The following is a 26,925-nucleotide window of genomic DNA, read 5'->3' as shown; positions in this document are numbered from 1 at the left end:
GATAGACGTTTTCGTTCAATTATGCCCCTCCATGTCCACCAAGGTTTCTTCTAGAACAGAAAGTGCAGCACATTGGTTAATATAGCAGTAGTGTATCAGCTAGCACATTTCCTGCTGCTTGTTCAATAGTTGAAAAACTGATAATTACATTGAATCAGATTCAAACTCGGTTGTTTTGCTCAAGAATAAAAATACAAATAGCAGCATGCTATGCCAATTAACTTCTATATTTATGCCATATAGATGAACCATATCTAATCTTAAGCTTATGAATTGCATTCCTGGTCTATCGAAAGACCAGCTAATGCACTTTCTACCGTTTGGGGAGAAAACCAATATTCTTTCTTTTGGTTTGTGGAGCCAGACAAAAGCTTTAGGCAACAATCGGAGTTCCAGTCTTAAGGAGGTGTTGGGGTAGGGGAAATGAGTGGTGATCAGGAGACTCTTGCAGGTTGTAGTACAGTAGAGATGTGTGCTTTTATTTATGATCAAATTATAACTTTTATGGACAGAAACCAAAAGTTGTACTTAAGGTCTAAAATGTTATATGCATTTATATGTAACTATCCAGGAGAGTGTGCAAAAACAGAGGTGAGGGGAAGGTATGCTCATATATGTAACTCCAAATATAAGTCATTAGTATGTTCGTTATACAAACCTAACTTCCCCCCCCCCCACTCCCCTCCCAAAACAAGAAAGAAATAGATGAATGGTCTTAATGAAAATAACAAGGTTGACAAACCAAGACAAATATATAACTTGTTAGTCTCACTCACACACACAGGGAGTGACTTGGGCTGCACATACTGCAGCAGGACATGTTTATCCACTCCTACCCTAGCTGAGATAATATTTAACCATCTCTCTGACCTTGTGTGCAACTTTCTTTAAATCAGTCACCTTACTTTATAACTCTTCTTACTCTTACCTATCTATATGTTACATCTTTATTTTACCCTTCACTATCAATTAAAATGTTCTATTATGTATTGTGTTGACATTGTATTGTTGTTTGAATATTTTTACTGTTGTAATTGCCTGTTGCTCATGTTTGATCTATTCTTACTGTACACCGCCTTGAGTGAACTCCTTTAAAAAGGAGGTAAATAAATCCTAATAAATAAATATAGCTTGTGACTATTGTTAGTTGATAAATGATTCCAAAACAGTGAGAGTTTCTAATCTTAGTACATTCATAGCATTCCTGGAGTCTTCAATAAATCAACTTATTTTATTGTTCAGATGGAGCTACCTGTCATGCAGTCCCCTCATAATAATCTTCAGTCTTGACCTGGATTCTGTTTCGCTGCTGCTTCAGGAGGATATGCAGATAAACTTCAAGTTCTAATATGTGAACAGATCACCTTCCTGAAACATGCAGCTAACTGTAATAGGTTCTCTTAACTCTGAAAACAAGAGTTATGTTGCACCAAAGCTTTTTGGAGCAGAGAACTTTATTCAAAAAGATGCGGTATCACACTTACAAACCAAGGGTTTTCAATAAGTATGGTACTTCCATTTGATATTAATTTTTAAAGATGAAAGTCATGCACAGTCGGTCAAATCACAATACAAATTGAACAGACGGTCACATGCTTAAATAGGTGACACCATGGGAAAATGCTTTATAAATTGGCTTTTTATAAAGAATTTTATTTAAAATCTTACAATATCATTAATGAGTAAATAAACTGACAGAAGAGTCTACCTCCTAATTTCTTTTATGTTAATGTTAGGTGATTAGCATCCATTCCATAAATGATCTGTTTTCATTTCAGAAGATCCTTCAACTGCATCGGCTTGTTACTTTCTCAGAACAATAGAAGATGTGAAAGACATTTTAGGGAAACACAGTGAAAAATTTGATAAAAACATTGCATCCTTCCGCAATACATTTAAGGAATATGAAAGAAAGAGTCTGAGAAATCACATGGTAGGTGGCAAGCTATAATTTGGGGATTAATCGGAATTTCAGTACAGTTATTTATTTGTTTAAGAATAGTCTTGAGAGAACAGCTTCCCATGCCAAACTTAATTTTGAAGTGTTAAGTGGAAGATTGTGAAACTTTCAAAGTAAATTGCCCCCAGAATGCTGAAATGTTTTGCAATTTCTGTTTGGTTCCAGTAATTTCTGCGGGGTCTAGTATCTATGCTGTTTGGTTTCTGACCTTTATGGGGTTAAGTACAATTTAACCAATGTGAGAATTTGGTGAGCAGCTGAAACCATTTCACTGTTTTAGATTAGGGGTTTTCATCATCTCTGCTGCACAAGTTTGCCCTTCTGATTTGATTTATATCTTCTTCAGGAGAACATCCGCTACGTTATCTGGTGATGGTTCTTACCTACTATCCTTGCTGTGTTTATTATAAAATGTGCGCACTTGGGCCCTGACATTTTGAATAGATGGCTTAGATGATTAGGAAATATATTGCTAGCTAGATGTCACGGATTCTAAAAAGATCCTGCATTCTATGAAACACTGAAAGATTTATTGCTGAATCTAGTATCTTGTGATTTTCAGGACTCTGTCAATGCACTTTACACCAAATGTCTTCAGCAATTGTTAAAAGACTCTCACTTGGTAAGGTGTGGCTTTTTTTTTTTAATATATATTCTGGATATTCTATACTTTTGTGTATTGCTGTATTCTATCCTTGAAATATAGCCAGATAACCATTTATCTCATATTTCTCCCAAATTACACTATCCTATCCTGTCTACTCTCTTTTATCCTAGTCATATATTTATCTAGCTCAACTTATCACACACTACTAAGCCCAACTTTACATTGTTTTAATACTGTTATATTAAAATTCTATTAACTTTGTATTTCAAATTACTATGTAAGCCGCATTGAGCCTGCATTATGTGGGAAAGCGCGGGTTACAAATGTAATAATAATATTCTAATTTTTGTAATATTTAGAAAATCATTGCAAAGCAAGAGCCTCAGATGAACCTGATTAAACAAGCAGTAGAGGTAAGGAATAAGCACAATATTTATGCAAAATTCAACCATTTATAAAGATGTATAATATTCTAAGCTTATCCTGCTTGTTTCAGATGTATGTACACCATGGCATTCATGATCTACTGTTTAAGTATGTGGGAACTATTGAGGCTACTGAGGTAGGTATTGAGTACTGCTAACCTCGCTGTTTGCTGAATTTGTTTTTGCAGTGTTCAGTGAATTGTTTATTTTTCCAGGATGCTGCATTTAACAAAATTACAAGAAGCCTGCAAGATATTCAGCAAAAAGACATAGGAGTTAAACCTGAGTTTAGGTGAGTTGCATAATTAAGTGGATAGGGCACGTTGAAAAGGAGTTATTGGTCAATCTTATTTGTTTTACAGCTAACTCACTATAGTAACGTAGTAAACAGTGGCAGATAAAAGACAGCTTGACCCATCCAGGGTACACATTTCAGATTCTTCCTGTGACTTTTTTTTTTTTTTGGCATCTTTGGTAGATGAGCTTACAAATAGTTCCTTTTATTTCAGGCTTATATACTGCCTACCTTGTCCACCAGCTGTTCTCCCAGTGTTCTCCTATCTGACCCAAGCATATCTAAAATCTCTCAAAATCCTGAAGGCTACACCTGACCTTGTCAATTTTTTTAATTTGAATTTTAATCCAAGACCTTGGTCTCCTTCCTTGTCGTAAGCTCTGTAATAATTCCCACAACCATCAAGTTAGTGAGATCACAAACCAAATAGCCAGGGGCGGGCATTCCTGCATGCAAGTTAGCTAGCCTTCTTGGAAGTCCAATACTTCTATACCACTGCAATATGTTACTCTAGTACCTTTTTGGAACCTTGATATCATTATATCATGGCTGCCTATTGTAATTAAAAGGAAGGGGTAAGAATAATCTTTTACTGTATGCCTCAGCTTTTTAAGACTTTCTTTACCCATAGTCAGAAAACCTATGAGCACCTTTCTATGAACTGTTGGGGGCCATCTTTACTAAAAGGTGCTACACACACGTTAACTGCATATTTACAATAGGCCCTGTTTCATGCAGTGTTTACTAATAGCATGTATTAACTGCAGTAGTGCATGTTAACATGGTAAAGCACTTTCTCCGAGGACAGCAGGCCTTTGTATTCTCACAGCCGAGTGATGTCATCCATTGGAGCCTGGTGTGGACGCTGACTAGCAAGACTAAGAACTTTCTAGTAGTGTCCCACTTTGCATGTGCTGGTGCCTTTCTGCGCTCGCTCTGTCTCATTCCGTGTTTTGTGTTCTTCTCTCAGTGTGTGTATCTTTTGCAGTGCCTTCCCATGTGGATAGTTTTCCTTTTCTCGACTAGTATTTTTTAATTCTTTTTAAAAATTGAATTTCCCTTTATTTTCACTAGGTTTTTTTTCAGCTCTTAAAGTTTTCTTTATTTTTCGCGAGCTGCTAGGCTCATTTAGGCTGGAGGACCGATCTCAATTTGACCCGCTACTCCTTTTCGGCTCACAATTGAGGAGCTTAATTTGGCCCACTTGAAGTCAGCCTCTATAGAGGAGATTTGCAAAGCTGCGATGTGGTCATCTGTACACACATTCACAGCTCATTACTGTTTTGTAGCGTGATAGCCGGTTTGGGCAGGCAGTTCTGAAGAATTTGTTCGATGTCTAGAATCCAACTCCACTTCCCCAAAGCCCAGTTTTGTTTAGTTCCAGGCTGCACCTTCATAGCTAGTATGTACATATTTTCAGGCTAATTGATTTCCAGGTCTCAACGTTTCGAGTCCCTATTCTTACCTAGCATCTTTTTATTTTTTGCTGAGCTCAGTAGCTATACCGTCCCACCTCCCTTTGAAGTTGAATTCTTTAGCTATCAACTATGACTAAGGAACCCATTTTCATGCAGCGGGTGGGAAGACACCATACATGCATGGTGGGATGCTTCTAGAAAGTTCTTAATCTTGCTCAGCTGTGAGCATATCTGCTACAGATAATGTTGCTGTAGAAGATTGAGCTTTTGATTATACATTTATACTCTGCATACATCTTTTCCAAAAATACCGCTTTACTGAACTTTTTATTTCTTTGCATGTGTGTCAGATCTGACTAGTTTGCTGTCCACTTTTTTTTTTTAACAGTTTGCCTGCAAATATGATTGATAAATGCCTTGATTTAATCAAAAGCTGCTTTCTGTTTTTGCCACTTGTCGTTTCATTTGCAGCTTTAACATACCTCGTGCAAAGCGAGAATTGGGTCAGCTAAACAGATGTACTTCACCACAGCAGAAGCTGATTTGTCTGTGGAAAGTGGTGCAGATTATTATGCAGTCTCCAAGCCAAAGAGGTTTGTATTCCTTCAAGCAAGCTGATCATGATTTATTAAGTTGAATCATTGTGCCTTGCTTCTTGCTGGCTTGCTTTGGTTGAGAAATAAGAGTCGCTTTTCATGTGTAATGACCCCTTTGTTTAGATTACTCTATAGGCTCCCAGTTTCTGCAAGAATACAGTTTAAGCTGCTTTGTTATGGTCTTGGTCCATGTTATCTTTAATCTTATTTGTTCCTTCCGTTGAGATCTCAATCTTCATATTCTGTTTTTCTTAATAAAATCCAACTTCTTTCTAGTTCAGTCTTTAACAAACTTGTACTTGCCAACAAATGCTGATATCTGTTGCTCCTGAGCTCTGGAATTGTCTTCTTCTAAGACTTGGGTTAGAAAGTGATTACTGGAGTTGAAAAATGCTAAAAATGTGGTTATTTGCTAATATTTATCTTGATTATGTCTGTTTTGCTTGTCAATTTGTAACTGTATTTTGTATTGTAAACTGACCTGAGCTTTTGATGTGGGAGGTCTATAAAAACTGGATAATTATTATATAGCTTACTTGGTAGATGAGTTATCTATGTAATATATGCATAGCAAGTTAATGACTATTTGGCCCACCCGTTCTGCTGGTTGTTGACTTTATCGGCTATAAGAGGATGACCACCTGTAGCATACTGCACCTTATCAAAATTATTTTCTTTTGTCTTTACTCTTCTAGGTAGAAGATCATACAAATTCTAATTCATAATCCAACTTCTAGGCCCCTTGCTGTGTTCTACTCAACCTCTCAACCTTGTTCTTTCCACTGAGCTCTATCTGTCCCAAGCATTTTAAAAATGTATTGGTTTCAGTCACCTCTGTTGGCAAAGCATTTACCACCCTCAATAAAGCAGCATTTTTTTCTGTGAAGTGTTGTTATACCTTCTTGTAGTAGATGTTTATACAAAATATCTTTGGTCTAGTAATTCAGGTACAAGTTCTGAATAATGGCAGATTATTGGAAGTGTTTGGGGAGTTTCAATTAACAACTTGTGGCTAGACTGAAGTGAATTAAGATTTAATGAAAATGTACTTTAAGCTGCATACCTAACACTTCAGTATCTGTATAAGCTTCAGAATAAATTCTCGCTAGTTAAGAATGAAGAGTTTTTTTTTTTTTTTTTTTAATCTGTAGCTGGGGATGGTTGTGGCTTGAAAGAATCTTAAAAGGTCTTAATACTTGAGTTTAAAGAGCATTAATGCTTCTTAATGCAGGTGTTATACAGTGCCCATGTACAACTAGTGTTATTTGCATACGTGTTAGGTGGTAACAGTAACACATTCAAATGACTCCATCCTCCCCCCCACCCCCCAAAAAAAAATGAAAATAGCCTCATTACGCATTAATGTTAATATGCAGTGTTGATACTGTTAAACAGAAACCTATACTGAACAGGATTCCAACCCAGAGAGGACAAGTTCTTTATTTAATAATCCATTATTTTCCTTCTCATGGATCAAAAGTACTTTGTTTTTCCCTTCTGAAGATAAAATTGAATATTTTATAAGTTGCTACTGGCCTGGACATAGTCATTAGCTTGAAGATTTTAGAAATTTTGGGTTGGTAGTGTCTTTGAGTCTTCTTTTATAACTTGCTCAATTTCTTACAATGTGTTTGGACTAGTATAACTGTTGTTGCAGTATTTAGATATGTTTATCTCGCTGACATCCTGCATCGTTCAGTTTTTTTTCCTGTTTCTTTCTTTTTTAGTTAATATGGAGACCATGTGTGCAGATGATCTTCTCTCTGTCCTGCTATATTTGCTTGTAAAAACAGAGATTCCTAATTGGTATGTCATTTTAACTGTTTTTTCATTCTGTTATATATAGTGTGAAATGTGTGGGCATATTAGGGTTAATAGTGCCATTGAAATGTGAGAAATATAACAGTAAACATTGGCGTTAACCTTGTGTATTTTAAGTTGTTTCCAAGAAATACATCCACTTTGAGAACAAGCAGGACATTGTATCTCACATATGGGTGATGTCATCTGATGAAGCCCTGGTGTGGATGCTACCCAGCATTCTGTATCTTTAAGAAGCTTTTGCCAGCATTGCACTGCTCATGCTTGAGTGCCTTCTGCCTGATCTGTGTGCGTGGGGATCAGTAGTCTTTGTTTTTGCACAGGCTTATAGGATTCTTCCACTCACATCCAGATACTTCCTGGCTACAGAAAATACCTGATTTCAAGTAAGGAAACACTATTACCAGTACCACGTCCTTTTGGCCTTGCACACTCGTACTATCTATTGATGCCGAGACGGCCTTCAGTAGGGTTCACAACATGAAAGGCTTTTTGCAACATTAACTCAAGCTGGGATAGGAGATTTCTAGCATGGGTCCAGGCAATATTTAACAAACTTTGGCGTGTTTGCAAATTATGGTGCACATACTGATAGCTTTGAACTAGAACGGGGTATGCTATGGGGATGCCTTCTGTCACCCCTGCATTTTGCTATCATGATGGAGCCTCTTGCATAACATATTCAGTCCCTCCTCACAGTCAAAGGCATAAAATACCAGGAGGAACAGCATAAAATTTTCCTCTTTGCTGATGACATCCTGTATGCTTTAGAGATTCCCACTACCTCTTTACCAGCTACTGTCCAGCCGCTAAATAACTTTTAAAATTTTCACTTTCCTTTGTATTTCTGACATTCCTTTTCCATCATTCAATACACAAGCGAGTGTTGCTTACTGCAATATTTATTTTTCTTTCAAGTATACCCTGGTCCATTGCCTGACACAAATATGTGACATTGGGTGGAAGAGAGTCACTCTGTCAGCACTTCTCAGTCTGTCCTCGTCAGGATGAGATGGCGCATTATCAATGAGGAGGATTGTTTTCTTAGGCAGGTTTAGCGATTTCAGAAACTTTTCTACTGATGGAACAAATTCACTGAAAAAGTAGCTACAGAAAACTATCCAGGTATTCTTCTGGTTCTTATAGGAAATTGGAAGTGCAGTCAAGAACCAGGTTTTTAAAAGCCTTTGGATTTTTTGACTTTCCAATAAATGTAAGTTGTAATTTTGTTTACCAGTTGCATTACTACAGGCTAGAATAGATGCTCTTTATTTCGTTTATAACCGTGAGCTGAAGCTTCGAGCCATGAAGCAAGAGATTTTGCTGGCAACTTGGTAAAATTTAAACCAGTTTCATCGTAATTATATATCTGCTCTCAATACTCCTTCTTTAATAAGATATGTTTTTAAATCCGATAATTTTCCCAGAATATGCTGACAGTTTTTTTCCCCAGAGCTATTAAGCTGTCTTATTCCAGATCTTCCTTCCCCTCCCCCCCCCCCCCCCCCCCTCAAGCAAGCCAACCTAGCAATGAAATTGTGGTCACCTTCATTACATTTCTTTTTAATAAAAGAGCTTTCTCTTGCAATATAGGGCCTGATATTAGCATGCCCTTGTCTCTTTGCTTTGTGAACCATGGGAACAAAGCTTCACTTACCTTCTCATGTTCACATTTTTCATAGTTTTCCTAGGGCCCATATTCCTATGGGCATCTACATGGTTAGCACACACTAATTTTTAACATGCACTAAAAATTATATCGCACCTTAGTAAAGTAAACAGGGCCCCTAGTGCTTAATCCAGAATTAGAAGCATGATTGGAGCCCCATTTCTCCTGCTCACTATGTTGCCTTTTCTAGTCAATAAGTTATTCTCACCGTTTCAGTTTTTTGTATGGACTCGCTTATAAAGCTTTTTATAGCTTTAAGTTTCTGCTATATAGACAGAACAACTTTTTATTTTCTCTTTTGACTTCCTTTTGCAAAGAAAACAGGGACACAGGTACAGCTGATTCAGTTTTGAATGAAAAATGAAAACTAATCTAAGAATAGTAAGTCAATGTAAAAGAGGAAACAGTAATAAGAGTTTAAAAACGTAATGTGCCCAAGAATCTTATCTAGCACTGCTGCCTTTCAATTTGGGTGATGATGCTGTGATGTTAGCAGAAGCTTGTTGGATAAACCAGATAGATACGTGAAGATCAGATAAGCGAAACTCTACTGTAACTGAAAAGAAGTGTGTTAACTGATTTGGTGCATGCTCATGCAGCAGTGCATATTAGTAACTTTAGCTGAGTTGCTAAAAATGGTGTTGTCTAGTTTTTGTGGGGGGGGGGGGGGGTATTCAGGCTGCTTCCAGTACAAAAATACTTTTTTATTTATTGAAAATGAGAGCAAGATGTGTAAGTTTTTTTTTTTTTTTTTTTTTTTTTTTAATTTTATAGCTAAAAAAATGGAGTCGTCAAAGCAGTTGATGAGAACCAGGGAAACCAGGGTTTAAATCTCATTGCCACTCCTTGTGACCTAAATTACTCAAGTTTCCATTACTTCTGATACAAACTTGGTTGTAAGCTTTTTGGGGCCAGGAAAATACCTACACTTCCTGAATGTAACTTGCCTTGAGCTATTAACTGAAAATATATGAGCTAAATCTAAATGGGACCCTATTTATTAGGTTACTAAGACATAAATGATTAATTAGAGCCCATTAATCACTCATCTTCTCAAGGTTGCTGAAGAGCAATATACTTCATTTATTTTCAAAAGTACGTAAGTATACAAATTTCACTTGCTACATCTAGAAGATTGGTTCGACTTGGAAACTGTATGAAATACTGGTTATTAAAGAACCTTTTAGATGTAAGCCAACAAAATCAGAAATGGTATATGTTGCCATAATAATGGACAGGTTCTCAACAAGTATTTTGTGATATGCTATTGTCACCAAGGGCTGAGAGATATGTTGCCTAAACGTTGATATAGACAGTAAGCTCATATTTTTTCCTTTGCAGCCATGTGTTTTGCTGGCTGAAGGAAGTCATGTATTTGAAACTGCCACTATTCCCTTTTGCTCTCCCCCCCCCCCCCCCCTCCAAGCAATCTGGCTCAGGCTGGTAGTGGCTGTGAAATGTTGCAAGTCTGCTACTCCTTCCCCCTCCTAGTGATGACCACCAGTGCATCGTCCACTCACCTGGGCTACCATTCCAATCGTGGCCTTCCTTGTCATATCTGTGTGTTTTGTTTTTTATTTTTTGACCCTTTATTCTGTATTTGGTGAGGGTTAGTCTGTGTTCTGGGGGTGTGATTGAAATGAGGAATTCTCCTAGTACATAGTTTTGGTGTGCAGATTTATATAGGTCTGACTTGTTTTGTTTTTCCAGTAGGAGCTGTTTTGGTGTGCTTATATTTTGCAATGCTGCTTTTCACAGGTAGAGGTCTTGCTGTTTTATGTTCTGGAAGTTACAAGAATATAAACATTGCCATAGTGGGACAAGACCGAAGGTCCATCAAAACCAGTATCCTGTTTCCAACAGTGGCCAATCCAGGTCACAAGTACCTGGCAAGATCCCAAAACTGATTTTATGCTGCTTATCTTAGAAATAAGCAGTGGATTTTCCCTAGGCCATCTTAATAATGGCTAATGGGCTTTTCTTTTAGGAAGTTATCCAAACCCTTTTAAACCCTGCTAAGCTAATTGCTTTTACCACATTCTCTGGCAATGAATTCCAGAGTTTAATTACACCTTGAGTGAAGAAATATTTTATCTGGTTTGTTTTAAATTTACTATTTTGTAGCTTTATTGCATGCCCCCTAGTCCTAGTATTTTGATCAGAGCCCAAGAGCGCATGCATGCATGCATGCAAAACAGGGCTGTTAGTGCAAGTAACATGCAAATGCATGCTAAATCTATTCCTCCCCAATGATCAGCGATCAGTGCATCATAGATTGGCTCACTGGCTGCGGCAAACCCTACGCCAGCTTGCAGACCATTGGGGAAAAGTGGTGAGCCCTGTCCAGCATGCATTTGCATTCTAGCAGGCCCCTCATTCCCCCAATTCAGCAGTCCCCCTGACCCCCGCTGACATAGGTGGGGGGGGGGGCTGGAGATCCAGCCCCCCTAACCTTCCCTGTCATCCCCCTTACATGAATGGAGCCCTGGTGGTCTAGTGAACCATGAGTCAATCCCCCCCCAACCTGGTTTAGTGGCCTTCCCCACCCCCCTACCTTCGTTGGAGGAGGGAGGTGGCTTCCCTCCTCTTCCATTGGTGCCGCCTCGAAAATGGTGGCACCCAGTCCTGCCCAGTGCATCCTGGGATATGCTGGGCAGGACTTCACACCACATAGGGGAATTTCTCCCTTATACGGTGTGAAGCCCTGCCCAGCGCTTCCCAGGATGCACTGGGCAGGGCTGGGCCATTTTCGAGGCGGCACTGATGGAAGAGGAGGGAGGTCACCTCCCTCCCTCCCACAAAGGTAGGGGGTTGGGGAAGGGCCACTAGACCAGGTTGGGGGGGTTGACTCACGGGCTACCAGGGCTCCATGTGAGGGGATGCCAGGGAGGGATAGGGGGGCTGAAGACCCACTGGATCTCTAGCCCCCCCCCTGAACCTGTGTTGGGGGGACCAGGGAGTTTGACTCGTGGCCCACTGCGCCACCAGGGCTCTATTTGAGGGGATGCTAAGGCGGGGTAAGGGGGGCTGGAGACCCACTGGATCTCCAGTCCCCTTAACTTGTTTCAGTGTGGGGTATGGAGCACTGGAGGTCCGCCGGACCTCCAGCCCCCCGTGTCACTTGGCTCTGGGTGGGGGTACTTGGGGGTCTGGTGGTCCTATGGACCTCCGGCCCCTGTGTTTGACAGGTCTGGGCTTTTAACAGCCTAGACCTGTCAAACAAGTGCAGGAGGATATAGACCTGTCAAACAAGTGCGGGAGGATTGTGCCCAAGCGCATGTTCAGGCACAGTCCTCCTGCACTTTTACCCTATGATCAGAGAGAATAGCGTGCTTAAATTTGCATGCTGTTATCTCTGATCATAGGGGCAGTAAAGGCCCGCGCTGTTCCAGTGCTGTTTTTAGAGCGTTGTTTGGAACAGCGCGGGGCTTTCAATCATCCGCCCATTAGTGTTCAATAGGTCAGAGCTAACACACAAGTTCTGCTTGTCTTTTTTTTTGACAGGGTTTTGTGTTTCACAAAGTATGTAGTAATGGAGTGATTTTGTATTGCTGTTACTGAGGTGATAATCAGAATTTGGATAATTTTTTTTGTGTGGTATACTGTGAGGGGAAACATGCTAACATTGCTTTGTTATAAATGCCAGAGTAGATCAACTTCTTGATTCTGACCATGAGGTACACATGAGTGTCTACAGTTTTAGCTGAGTACCCTAGTCCCAGATTCTTCATAATGAAGGAAGAGAAGATAAACATGTATAAAAAGTTTAAAGTTCAGGTTTCTTTTATTTCAATAGCTTGTTTAAGAAAGTCTGTCTCTTGCATAATTTTTAACAAAAGATTTTGGCTTTTGTGTAGTTCAGCTGTGGATTGTAGTGTACATTCAGGCTTATTTTCGAAAGAGAAGGGCGCCCATCTTTCGACACAAATTGCAAGATGGGTGTCCTTCTCACAGGGTCTCCCAAATTGGCATAATCGAAAGCCGATTTTGGGCGTCCTCAACTGCTTTCCGTCGTGGGGACAGCCAAAGTTCACGGGGGCGTGTCAAGCATAGCGAAGGCGGGACTGGGGCGTGCCTAACACATGGGCGTCCTCGACCGATAATGGAAAAAAGAAGGGCGTCCCTGATGAACACTTGGACAACTTTATCTGGTCCTTTTTTTTTTTTTCTTACGACCAAGCCACAAAAATGTGCCCTAAATGAGCAGATGACCACCAGAGGGAATCGGGGATGACCTCCCCTTACTCCTCCAGTGGTCACTAACCCCCTCCCACCCTCAAAAACATTTAAAAAAAAATATATTTTTTCCAGCCTCTATGACAGCCTCAAATGTCATACCCAGCTCCATGACCACAGTATGCAGGTCCCTGGAGCAGTTTTAGTGGGTACTGCAGTGCACTTCAGGCAGGCGGACCCAGGCCCATCCCCCCACCCATCTGTTAAACTTGTGGTGGTAAATGTGAGCCCTTCAAAACCCACTGTACCCAAATGTAGGTGCCCCCCTTCACCCATAAGGGCTATGGGAGTGGTGTACAGTTGTTGGGTAGTGGGTTTTGGGGGCTCAGCATACAAGGTAAGGGAGCTATGTACCTGGGAGCAATTTGTGAAGTCCACTGCAGTGCCCCCTAGGTTGCCCGGTTGGTGTCTTGGCGTCAGGGGGACCAGTGCACTACAAATGCTGGCTCCTCCCACGACCAAAGGGCTTGGATTTGGTCGTTTCTGAGATGGGTGTCCTTGGTTTCCATTATCGCCGAAAATCGGGGACAACCATCTCTAAGGACGACCTAAATTTTGCAATTTGGGTTTCCCCGCCCCTTCGCCAGGACATCCTGCGAGGATGTCTTCAGGAACACTTGGGTGCCCCTTTCGATTATGCCCCTCATTGTGTCATGTGCTTATGCATCATTTGTCAGGTGTATCAAAACAAAACAAAAAAAAAGCAGAGAGTCACATTTACTGACATGTATGACCATCTGTGGGAAAATATGACTAAAGTTGCAGATTGGCCAATTTTTCACATCGTGGATCTAAAAGCAGTCACTTGTTTGAATTTCTATAATTTTTTAAAGTTTTCACATATAGGGATTGTGTTTGGACTATTGTATTAAAAATTGCTTGCTCTAATAGAATTCTTTAAAACCTTACTTTTTGTTTCTGGTGACTTTAAGTCATATTTTCCCAAAACAGTTGCAAGTGTTCCCTTGCCATGAAAGATGTGTGATTAGATTTCCCTACTCTGCATAGTGAGTGAATTCCCTGATCCTTGTAAATAGGGACAAGGCAGATCCCATATAATTTTCTGCAGTTGGTTGAGCTTGCAAAAAATTTCTTCAGATATGATCTAATTTCCCTACTGCCCCCTTAGTCAAAGAAAGTTTTGAAACTTCCCTAGCAGTTGGGGAAGGGAAGATTTGTATAGTACTGTATGTGCTGCATCCATCAAAATATCAGAAATGTGTGAATGTTAATAATAGAAATATAATGGATGGATAACTTGTTTAGCACATGCTAAATCCATTAGCACATCTTAATAAAAGGATCCCTTCACATTTGCAGATGTGTGGGTAATTCTGTACGAGTTGGTGATTTTCTGCAGAGATCTGTTTTTCATGTAGAAATGTATAATTTTGCAGTATTTTTCTCAAATTGCAAATATTTTAGCTCTCATCTGTACCAGAAAATTAGGTATGTTCTGTATAATATGAAGATTTCTTGTGGTATTTCTTGAATTTTAACCTGCATGTTAATTTTCCAGTAGCAATTAGACCTCATTTTAGGCTTTTGCTGTATTGTAGTAGATCATAGTATTCTCTCCATAAATGAGATCTCGCCATAATCATAAGCAAAAGTGACTTTTTACTTTTAACATTTTAGGATGGCAAATTTGAGCTACATCAAAAACTTTAGGTTGTGTAGTTCGGTAAAAGATGAACTGGGATACTGCCTTACCTCAATTGAAGCTGCAGTTGAATACATCCATCAAGGAAATCTCTCAGAAAAATCAACTGTAAGCCGCTTTTCTTCTGTGGTTCCAGTAATGCTTTTAGCAATCAAGTTAATAGGAAATAAATTTAAATTCAACTCTGAGTTGAAGAGATCTCCTTAAGAATAATATAGTTTTTCCTTGTTGAATTCTCAATATTATTGTGTTCACCCATCAGTTTTGGGAAGATAGGCCTGGATGCACAGGTGGCAATGTTCTGATTAAAGACATATAGGTCCTCTTTTTTAATCAAACCCCGCTAGCAGCTCCTGGTGTGGTAATGCCGACAAAGCCCGTTCATGGGCTCCGTTGCCATTACCATGCGGGAACCACTACTGTAGCATGATAAGATGCCCATAGCTATTTGAATATGTCTAAGAAAGTATACAGAAGTAAAACAAAACATAAAGAAAATTATATTGAATTAACATTACATTTCTTGATTAGTTTTCAAAGGTAACTGTCCTTAATATAAATGAGCAGATGTTGACAAATATATTCAGAATATACAAGTGAAACATAAAAGAATTCCAGTGACAGTCTCACAGGAAGAGAGAAAGGGGCAGGTAAGCTGTAATATATTAGCAAGTCCAGACCACAGGAATCCGAAATGTATGTGTTGAGTTACCTCTGGGGGGGTGGGGGAGGGAGGACAGGGTGGATTGGGAGGATGAGGGGCAGGGGGCTTGGTTGTATTTTATGTAACTAACAAAAGAAGATGGCTTATTGTATTGTGTGTGAAATGTTCGCTGTATTCTATTGAATGAAAATTAATAAATAAATAAATAAATAAATAAAAAAGCAGGGGAGCTTGGGTGGGTGAGGGACAGGGAGAGATGGATGGGGTGATAAGAGGGTTACAAAGCAGTATAATTTTATGGTTTGTAATGTGATGGACAACCCAGATCTTTAAGACCTGTCTGGTGGGTGCCAAAATATTTCATCATTTTGATTTCAAAGGTTTTATGTTCCTGGATTGTATTAAAATTTCCGTTTACTAGTCTCACCATAAAATCATTGATGCAATGTTTCACTTACCTATTCTGATATTTGTCAACATTTACTCAATTCTGATCTCAAGAAGGGTTAGCTTTGAAAGCTAATCAATCAAGAAATGTATTAAGGTAGTTCGATAAAAAAAGGTAAGGTATCATCTAATTTTCTTTTTTGTTTTGTTTTATTTCTATATATTACCTTTTAAAAGTGGACTAGCACGGCTACTACACCATTTTACTTAAGACTGCAAATCTGAAATACCTCTTAAGCTCGGGAGCCTTGGTTTTAAAAATATTTCACCCGCTTTGTATCTCACATGTTAAAATTATATGGCTCTGAATATGTTTAAATTCTAGTAACACTTTCCCAGTTTCAAGCAAGACCTTGCATGGGGCATCTCTTTGTTTTCCAAAGTTAACCTGCATTATCCTTTTGTTCAGGCTTGTATGACATAGCATAAATATCAAGATTTTCTGCAATGCCAAATATGTTTTCAAAAAGACCAGATTTGTATTTCTTTCTAACAAATTGTATACACAAGTCAGGAAAAGAAATGGTGTGCACTATATAATGTTTGCTGATGACTTAGTTGGCATATAAACTTCTTGGAGCTGCAAAATATGAGCCCTTGTAGAAATCTGTTTTTATTTCTGTATAGAAGTAGATGCTTTTATGATTTTCCTTTTTTTTGCTTAGTCTTTTAAATGTGGCCTAAAATAAGGTGGTCATGAAGGCATTTAGAACTTTTTACAGTGCCATGCTAGAGATTCCCATGCAGCAAATGAGAGGAAGCCCATAGGAATTGAATGGGCTTCCTCTCATTTACTGCGCAGCAGTGGCGTTCCTCGGGGGGGGGGGGGGGGGGGGGCGGTGGGTGTGGTCCGCCCCGGGTGCATGCCGCCGGGGGGGGGGGGGGGTGCCGCGTGCGCCTGTCCTCCGTTGTTCCATGCTTCTTCTCTGCCCCGGAACAGGTTACTTCCTGTTCCGGGGCAGAGAAGAAGCATCGAACAATGGAGGACAGGCGCGCCCTGCGCACCCCCCCCCCCCCCCAGCGGCGTGCACCCGGCGGGGGGGGGGGGTCCTTCGCGGGGGCGTCCTTTCGCCGGGGGGGGTCCGCGCTGCACCCGGGGGGTGGGGCGCATCGGCGATCCGCCCCGGGTGCCAGCCCCCCTAGGAACGCCACTGCTGCGCAGGAATCACTAGCGCGGCTTTGTAACATAAGCCCTAAATAAATGTTGACAGGCCTGGTGGAACCAACTGTTTGTTTTTTTAGGATATAATTTAAGACACAAATCTGTTCAAAATGCATGCTTCTACTTAAATAATTTGGAATGAGTGCACCATGTCTAGTAAAAAGGACATGGTGGTTTACTTTTTAAAACAGGAGACCATCTTTATCTACTGTTTGCTTTTGTTTAAGGAAGGTAAATTCAGTCCTTTTGTTTTGCAGGAGCCTGGTGAATATAATAGCAAGCTATTCTTGAGGCAAAGAATGAATTTACTATCTCAGATGTCTGCTACTTGTATTGATTGTTTGTTCAAGGTGAAGCATAAGAAGCTGTTACGTACTGGTACCAACTGACAGGTTTGATTAATAAGCATCATGAATGCTGGAATCCAGCAGTAGTGACTCTTGGCATATTGTGGAAAAACCTATGTTCTTAGTTCCTGAGAATTATCAGTGCAAAAACATAAAATTTACCCTATTGCGTCAAACTAAAGGTCATTCAGGTCTAGTATCTTGTTTTCAGCAGTGACCAATCCAGGCAACAAGTACTTGGCAGGATCCCCAAAAGTTAGATGAGTTCCCTGCTACTTATCTGTAGGGATAAACGGTGATTTATCCCAGGTCCAACTGAACTATTTATGGACTGTTCCAGCAGGAATTTGTCCAAACATTTTTTTTTAATATTTAATATCCAGCAGCACTAACTGATTATACCATATCATCTGGTAACAGCTTCGTTTTGTTAAAAAGTGTCAAAATGCTTATTTCATGTTTATCCTGCTAGACCAGCTCAAACCGAGGGTTATACTGCCCTACCACCAGATGGAGGTATTCTGGTGCTGTCACTGGAAGAGTTTAGTTTCTGGGTCTCTATGTACTGATAAGGTGACATAACCAGTTGGTTTGGACTAGTCTAGAAGGAATCAAGGGAAAGAAATTATTAGATAAGACCAAATTCACCATGGAAGTGCTTTTCCTGAAGCAAATGTGTTTCAAAAAGTTGAGAAATATGAGATGACCACTAGCAGCTTATAGAATGAGGCCACAATAAGGTACTCTGGAAAAAAGGCCTGCCACAGGGTTAACACTGTTGAAGAGTGACAATGGCAGGGTCGCACTAAAATTGCTGTTCCTAAACTGGGGGTTTTAACTCTAGACAAGACCACAAAATTATTAGATGGGTTCATAAGAAAGGAGACTGCTCCCATTTTTCTATGGACCTCCATTCAGCAGCAGCAGTCTGCGTGGAGCTTGTAAGCCTGCATGTATTGTCGGAACTGCCTTTTTCTCATGTTAACTGTGTACTGTTGGGGATTTATTAGCTGCCTTTTTAAAGAGATTCACCCAAGGTAGTGTACAGCAGGTGCAGATTGACATAAAACTTACTGTTATACTGTTGAAATGTAAAATGACCAAATATAAGCATGTGTTCAGTCAGGGGGGTCTTTTACAAAAGCGCAGTAGAGTTTCTAGCGCACACTAGATGCCAGAGATGTCCATAGGAATATATGGGCATCTTTAGCATTTTGCGCATGCTTATTTTTGTTGCATGCTAAAAATGCTAGCACGCCTTTGTACAAGGGGCCCTCAATGAGGTAAATTTGGAGATGGCTAAGTGAATCCTAGCAGTGGTGTGTGATGGCATTTAAAATGTGCCCAACAAGAGGGGCTCAATGGCACCAACATAGCAACTTCCGTCCTCACAAAAACAACAAGAAGGGCTTGGCAGCCTGAACACCATACTTTCCACTTCAGCAAGAACACAGAGGGGCTTTCTGGAGCTCAATCAAAAACAAGAGGTGCTTGGGGAGCATGATGTTCCCATCCCTAGTGGAGATAGTGATCCCAACAAAACACCATCTATAACACTTCCCATTCCTCTTTCCCCCTGTAAACTGTACTTGGACAGAGAGAGGAAAAAGATGTTCTTATCCCTTGTATTTTCCCTTATCCTGCTGTCCACTTACCTCTTCTCTTCCCCCACCCTCTCTCTGCCACTGCCTTCTCTTCTACTCCTGTTGCCATATCCTCTATCTTCCTGTCCTAAACCCACCTCACACTCTCTTCTCTCATTGTTCCTTTATTCTTCCCTTCTGCCCTGAACGTTCCTCACTCTACCCACACCCACTTCCTTTCTGTTCTGCCCCATCTGTCTTCCCCTATTGCAACCTAAACTCTCCCCTCTGTATCCTTTTTTTTTCTTAATATTCTAAGACCCAATCTTCTCCTATACTCACCTCTTTGTGCCTCACTGCCCCCTTCTCTCTTCCCCTCTTATTTCCTAAACTCCCCTTTCTCTCCTTTATACCTGGCCAGGCCAGAAAAGATCTATTCTCTTCCCACCACCATGACAATGATGACGTAATCTCTCTCTTTTTTTGTTTTTCCTTCAGTGGCTTGTGGGATATGTTGAGAGGGGAGGGGGGAAGAGTCATAAGGTTGTAAGGGAAATGGTGTCTCTTGCTTATCGGAGACTGGGTTTTCTAGGATTTCCAATTCTTTGAAAAACAAAAATCTACCACCTGCCCCCCATCCCAAAATAATTGCAGTTAGGGCACTGGTATAGGATTCTGCACCTGAAGGCCACATTGAGAGGTGGGTTAAGTACAAAGAGGAGGCACACTTCAGTTCCCATTAAGCCACAGTCCCCCCCCCCCCCCCCCCCAGCACACACACTAAACCGCTTTGTTCTGCAGAAGTTAAGCAGTATATTAAGTTTTAATAAACATAAATACCTAGAAAACAAATTACTACTACTACTTAGCATTTCTATAGTGCTACAAAGCGTACGCAGTGCTGCACAAACATAGAAGAAAGACAGTCCCTGCTCAAAGAGCTTACAATCTAATAGACAAAAATAAATAAAGCAAGCAAATAATTAATGTGTAGAGTTGAAAAACACATGCTTCCCCCATACAGTATTAAAGCCAAACAAATTCTGCATCCATAGAACTCCCTGGCCCTCCCCCAACAATGGGTGCACATCAGAGCTAGGATGTTTCCCATTGGCATGCGGTGACATTTGTAGCAGCGGATTCAGTAGATGTGCTACACATTTGTGCAAATGCATAACCTTAACTAAGCTTAATGTACTCACTGTGCTGAATGATGTCACGTCTTGGTCTCTTTCTGAGAGTCACCTGTAACATTTGCCATGTCTCCTTTTGACTTCTATGTTGAATTGAAGAAACCTAAGTTCTGCATCACCATCACCATACTGAAATTTATCCTTTAAAGTTATACACAGATTGACTTATGTGGTGTAGAATTGCAGATCAATAAACAAAAAAGCAGAACTGTCCCCCTAACAGCAATTCAAACAAAAAGAAGGTGGTAGACCAATGTAGTTCCAACACATGTAGTTTATTAACAAAAAAATCTACTTTGTGTAGTTGCAAAATTGACCCTATGCTGATCTTTGTTTCGGAGCCACAAGCGCCAACAAACAACTTTATATAGCTATAGAATTGAACCGATGCAGACCTGTGTTTCAGGGCCGCATGCGCCAACAAAAAGTCAACTTTGTATAGCTGTAAAATTGACCCGATGCAGACCTGCGTTTTGGTGCCACATACTCCTGCCTCAGGAATCAATATGTCAGTCACAATTATTGGATCGCAGGTAATAAATCGGAGGCAGGTGCTTGCAGCACTGAAATGCAGGTCTGCGTTTGGCCAATTTTGCAGCTATATAAAGTTGACTTTTTGTTAAACTGTGTGTTGGAACTACATTGATCTACCCCCCTTCTTTTTGTTTGTGTAGAACTGCAGGTTCCATGAAGAAATACTTTGAGCAATACAGACTTTCTATGATATTCTGAGGTTCAAGAAGCAAGTTGTTGTGTTCCTGCAAACAAGATGCAAAAGCAGAGAGCAGCAGACGCATGACTTTCCGGGTGCCTGCAACAAAATAAGCTTTGCTTTGTCGCCCATTCTGCCTTCAGGACATACACATAAATAAGAGTGACAGTAGACAATGTGCAAGGTTATTGTTGCTTTGGGCTGAACTGATGGTACAACTGCCTGCAACATCCATGAAAATTTCCTTAATAATGAAACCGAACCAGTTAACAAGATTATCAGACACTGTGGCTTTGTGGACTGAATTGATGGTACAGCGGCCTGGAACATACATAAAAATGCCCATAACGTCTGAAACAGAACCAGTTAATAAGCTTTCAGTCAACAAGGGTTTGGGCTGAATTGTATGTAGAGCTAAGAGCTTTCTGGAAATGGTCATTTAAAATGAAACTCCATTTTCCTCTTCTCTTTTATAAAATGCTCAGTGACATTATTATAGAAGTTCATATTTGACTTTAAAGTCGGGAGTAGCTCTTTTTCAGTTGATAGTTTTGCTAGAGATAAGTCTCTCCTCCCTCTTGTATTCCTACAGTAGTTTTATTTCTTTTTAAAGCTTCGAAAGATCTTTCCATTGTTAGCTGTAGTGCTAGGAATTGTAAGAATCAGTGTCCCAAAGTTTGTAACTTTCACTGAAGCCAGCAGAACCTTGCCCAGTATCTTAGTATTTTATGGATTTCGTGTGGATATTTTACCATGAAACTTTTGTGTCGGTACGTGCTGTTACAGCTGTGAACTGCTGGGGCAGTGGAGTTTTAATTGCTGAAAGATTAGTCTCTTTGAAGTTCCTATTTCCTGGTTGGTTAAAAGTTACGGCTAAAAATGGTGCCCGACATGACCACTTTTCACCTATAAGGCTGTATCAGGGCAGATGACGGTAGAACAACCATGGATTACAGTTAAAAACTGAATTGTAAAAACTAAAATCATATTTAACGTGATAAATTATAAAATGTATAAAACATAATTCCCATTTATAAAAACATAAAAGCCTCAACGGTGAACAGATAGCGAATATTTTAGGAACATATATAATTGAAATATGCATATGTGCATCAAAACAGAAAGCATAGTGGCATTACAGGTATAGTGAATGGGACAATACAGTGGTTAACTGGTGGACTTTCTGATGCATGCAAGTGTTCTAACTGTATTAAGTTATAGAACTAGATATGACTTACCTAGAGGGAATATTTGAATTGCACTTCCCTCTAAACTAATAATAATGGCAAATCTAAAAATCATAAAAAAACTAAATTAAAGTAGCAATTGCTATTAAAAGAAAGTTGCAGATAAACCATTAATTTTGCATGCGTTTCTAACCAACATAGATTTGAAGATTTCAGGTTTCTGTTAGAGTTCAAACTCCTTGGAGAGGAGGCAATGCAGATAAGATCCTTCTGCAGGAAGAACAAAAGTCTGTTCACAGTTTTTATCCATACTTAATAAATTCCTTGCTACTTTTATCTTCTGGTGTATTTGGTTGCTTTGTTTCTGTACTGAATTGCTTATTCATCCACAGCAGAGGAAAATTTCTATCTATAGTTTGTTCTTGTGATGTGAACAAGGGCGGCTCTGGTGCCATGACAAGACGGAGCCACAAGGCAGTTGAGGCTAAAGGAAAAGAGCATTTTATTTAGGCTGTTACGTCAGGGGTCCTGTTCCTTTCATAGGTAGAAGGAAAAAGGCAACATAAAACTAATCCATGAATGTAACAACATCCGCGTGTGGCCTGCTCCTGCAGGGCCACTGTGTACCTTATTGCCTCCCAGTACAGCAGCACACTTTTACTTGTCACTGGCCTGGTTCCTCAACATTACCAGGGAAATCTTTGTTACTCAGGTCAAAGTACAAAGTCTGCAGGGTTCCAAGTGGAGCTTGGCCTACCTGACTGTTGCAATTGTAGTTCACATGTAAATGGTGAAGGCATATACCATGGGGCATCACTGCTTCCCTATAGGCCTCCTTAACCTAGTATGGTCTCAACTTATATACTTTTTGGACCATGTCTTCCTGGCTCCACCCCTTCCTCTTGGGAGGGATTGTGGGTTTTAAGATGGCACTGTGAGGGATCGCTATTATGGGAGAAGGGCAGCATCCTAAAGACTCCGTACAGTGCTTTACTATCTTGAGAACAGTAATACCGTCTTTAAAGTTCATCATCTAATGTCTAACAAGACACTTCTGTTTGCTAGTATCATTAATCATAATGACTATTTCACATTCCTGTGTGAATTTCATCTGGAGGTTTTATGCAGTGGGAGTTTTAGCAGGCTGTCAGTCTTAAAGATGGTATAAGTTAGAGATAAATTTAACTCAGACTAGATTGTTTCACATTGCTTTACAGTCCTGCCTTTTGGATACCACTCCTGTTCCCCCTTCTGATACAATTTGCTGTCTGCCATGCTGATTTCAGATTGAAGAATCAGAACACGTTAGACTGTAAACTAACATTAGCATTAACAATGTATTCTGCGATGTACCTTGCGGTTTAGTGCCCATCACAATGCAATGAAACTGGACATTTCCAGGAAATACATCATTTAGTCACGTACACATATACAGTTTCTATCTTATACTACTACCTTAAAAGAATTCAAGACACACTTCCTGAATAAATAGGTTTAAACTTGTTTTTGAAAAGATAAGTAACTTGTAGCAGGAAGTAGAGAAGATTGAATCTCATTGTCAAGACAAGCAGCTTGAAATGAAAAAAAGAACTCTAATAACCTGTATCTTTTTTTTTTCCGAAAAATTAATAGAAAACATCTGTAATTACATACAAGTGCCAACACATTTGGCTTGCTTAACCATATTCAACAAGCTCTTGAATGTTACTGAGTGCACAATACTTACTTTTCCTATTCTAATACATCCCCTTACTACTTCTATAACCTGTATCTTTTCAATGAGTATATCAGATGGAGCTCAGTATTCTGAATGGACTGCAACTTTTTCAGTAGTTTAGAAGACCCCAAATAGATGTTACAATACTCTTTGAGCTTGCACTGATTCTGAGGCCCTCTACATGCTTCTGCTGCTGTTGCTTCATGCTTTTGGGTGAGTGGGGTGGACTAGAGATGAGTTTGGGGGAGACACAGCAGCAGTCTGTTCTTTTGGTTGGCTTCTAGGGTTGTGTGAATTTTAAGTTGTGGTCATATTGGATAAGATTGCATCAAGACTGACAAAAACAATGCATATTGCCTGGGGCTTAACCCATAGTGATGCAGGAGATTTCAGGGTCAAGTCTCCCGTTATGAAGGGTGAACATAGCTCAGGTGTGTTGGCAGCATCTGGAAGCTGAGCATATCATCACTACTGCACTGATCTCTGGTAGCAGAGCAACAGTTCCGAGGGATTCAGTTTAGAGACCTTTCTGACTTTGGCCACAGCCAGGGAACTTTTGAATTATTATTGAAGACAAAACAGGGCAAAAAAAGTTATAGCTGGTGTTGGGCCAACTTAGCCAAGGAAAAGCCACAAAAAGACCAGGCATCAGATCAGTAACTGAGAAGTAAGGGGGGAAGAGAGTGAAGGATGTTTTTTTTTTTTTTTTAACCTTTCTTCCAGTGCTTTCATTCTGTTCTTGTGCATGCTTCACTTTTTGAAAGATATATATTATTGTCCAGTGAGCTTTTTCATAAAGCATGTAGTTCTCTTTCTTCATTATTAAATCTTGTACTAGTATAAGATTTGCCTTTCAGCACATTGCATCAGGTGAGAAAGAGGAAGTGGAGAGATTGCTGAGCCAAGGAGAAAATGATGAGGACACAGTGCAGATGTGTCATCCTCTCTGCTCCTGCGACAACTGCGAAAAGTTTGTTTCTGGGTAAGGAGAATTCCCATTTACATTGTAATATTGTTCTTTGCAGGCAGAGAATACTAAGGGATCCTTTTACTAAGGTGCGCTGAAAAATGGCCTACTGTAGTGTAGACGCGTGTTTTGGGCACGCACAGATCCATTTTTCAGCACACCTGCAAAAAATGCCTTGTTTAAATTTTTGCCAAAAATGGATGTGCAGCAGAATAAAAATTGGTGCGCATCCATTTTGGGTCGGAGACTTTCCGCTAGCCATTGACTTAGCGGTATGGTCTTATGCGTTAACCGGGCATTAATGACGTACGCACATCAAATACCACTTGCCGCGAGTAGTGGATGTGTGCCAGAAAATAAAAATTATTTTTCGGATGCGCGCCAAAAATGAAATTACCACAAGAGCCACACTGTAGCCGGGCAGTAACTCCAAATTGGCGTGCGTTGGGTGTGGGTAGACTCTTAAGCGACTTAGTAAAAGGGCCCCTAATTTCCTTATTTCCTCACCAGACCAGTATAGACACTAGGTTTTGTGTGATCCCACCAGCAGGTGGAGACTGTGAGAAGCTGAGTTGTGATGTCAAAGCTTAAGAACTCTATGCAACAAGATGGCCAGCCACTATTTCTCAGACTCCATCAGGTGGTAGGTCTGGCAATCCTGTGCAGTATGTAGGAATATTTGCCATCTTTTCTTAAAAACAAATTTTTGGTTTCTCAAGCAGTGAGAAAACCCCAAAAACCATGAGCTTAAGCTGAAAGACATAAAAAAAAAATACTGTTGTTTTTTTTCTTTTTCTCAGTATTTTTGGGGTGTCACGCCTGGAGGTTACAGGTCCCTTCCCTCCCCCCCCCCCCTTTCTCACCAGCCTCATTTTTTTCTTTTGTGGGGTAGGTAATTTCTTCCTTGGTGTTTTTTGTACAGGATTTTCTTAAAAGCCTGAATTATTGATACTGTTCAACAGACATATTTGTTTCTTTCTCTGTTAAGCTGGGGTGCCTGTTAGCAATGGCCACAGGCGGCAGTGTTTGGAGGTTAGGTAGCCCATGCTTGTTTCAGGAGGGCTAAACAGCTGGTACAGAATTCAGAACATGCCTCACCTGGGGGTCTTCTGCCTCCAACCTTTTAGGATTTGGGCACGTTTTATTTGTTAGACACTCTGTATGACTTAATTAGGGCCTCAACCAAGCATATGGCACTTCTGGTTGAGGCTTGCCATTGTCTGTGGCTCTGGAATCAGTCAGTGGATGTTGCAACTAAGGCTAAACTTTTAAAGGAAGTTTACTGTTTATTTTCTTACCATCTTCTCTAAATCTTCGTTAAAATAAGAGTTGCCATACTGGGACAGATCGAAGGTCAATCAAGCCCAGTATCCTGTTTCCAACAGTGGCCAATCCAGGTCACAAATACCAGGCAAGATCCCAGAACAGTAAAACAGATTTTATGCTGCTTATCCTAAAAATAAGCAGTAGATTTTCTCATGTCCATCTTAATAATGACTTATGGAATTTTCTTTCAGGAAATTATCTAGACCTTTTTAAAACCCTGCTAAGCTTAACTGCTTTTACCACTTTGGTAACAAATTTCAGAGTTTAATTACACATTGCGTGAAGAAATATTTTCTCCAGTTTGTTTAAAATGTGCTACTTAGTAGCTTCATTGCATACCCTAGTCCTAGAATTTTTGGAAAGAGTAAACAAGTAAGTGATTTACCTCTACCTGTTCCACTCACTCAATATTTTATAAACCTCTTGTCATATAATAAGTATATCCCCCCTTAGCAATCTCTTCTCCAAGCTGAAGAGCCCTAGCAGCTTTAGCCTTTCCTCATAGGGAAGTCGTCCTGTCCTTATTATCATTTTTGTCACCCTTGTCTGTACCTTTTTCTAAATCTGCTATACCTTTTTTGAGATGCGGTTATCAGAATTGCACACACTATTCAACCATAGAGCTATGCAAAGACATTCTCATTTTTGTTTTCCATTCCTTTGCTAATTGCTTTCTTAGCTGCCGCTGCACACTGAGCAGAGGATTTCAAGAAATCATTAACGATGACATCTAGGTCTTTTTCCTGGGCGGTAATTCCTATTGTGGAACCTTGCATCATGTAACTGTACTTTGGGTTCCTTTTTCCCATATGCATCATTTTGCACTTGCTCACATTAAACGTCATCTGCCATTTGGATGCCCAATCTCCTGGTCTTGTAAGGTCCTCTTGCAATTTAACAGTTTTGAATAACTTTGTGTCATCATTAAGT

The 26,925-nt window shown here is 40.1% G+C and overlaps 1 protein-coding gene across 1 annotated transcript in view; it reads left to right on the top strand.

The window, feature by feature from the left end:
- ANKRD27 (ankyrin repeat domain 27) overlaps positions 1 to 26,925 on the top strand; it is a 133,332-nt gene that overhangs the window by 24,209 nt on the left and 82,198 nt on the right. The window contains 10 exon segments of the mRNA XM_030204404.1: positions 1,779 to 1,933; positions 2,523 to 2,582; positions 2,927 to 2,980; positions 3,064 to 3,129; positions 3,208 to 3,284; positions 5,177 to 5,298; positions 7,029 to 7,107; positions 14,666 to 14,798; positions 17,221 to 17,313; positions 24,560 to 24,684. Of these exon segments, the coding sequence (XP_030060264.1) occupies positions 1,779 to 1,933; positions 2,523 to 2,582; positions 2,927 to 2,980; positions 3,064 to 3,129; positions 3,208 to 3,284; positions 5,177 to 5,298; positions 7,029 to 7,107; positions 14,666 to 14,798; positions 17,221 to 17,313; positions 24,560 to 24,684 (964 nt within the window).

The sequence above is a fragment of the Microcaecilia unicolor genome, chromosome 5, assembly GCF_901765095.1.
Source record: "Microcaecilia unicolor chromosome 5, aMicUni1.1, whole genome shotgun sequence".
NCBI classification, from domain to species: Eukaryota; Metazoa; Chordata; class Amphibia; order Gymnophiona; family Siphonopidae; genus Microcaecilia; species Microcaecilia unicolor.
This window is presented reverse-complemented; position numbering and strand designations above follow the sequence as displayed.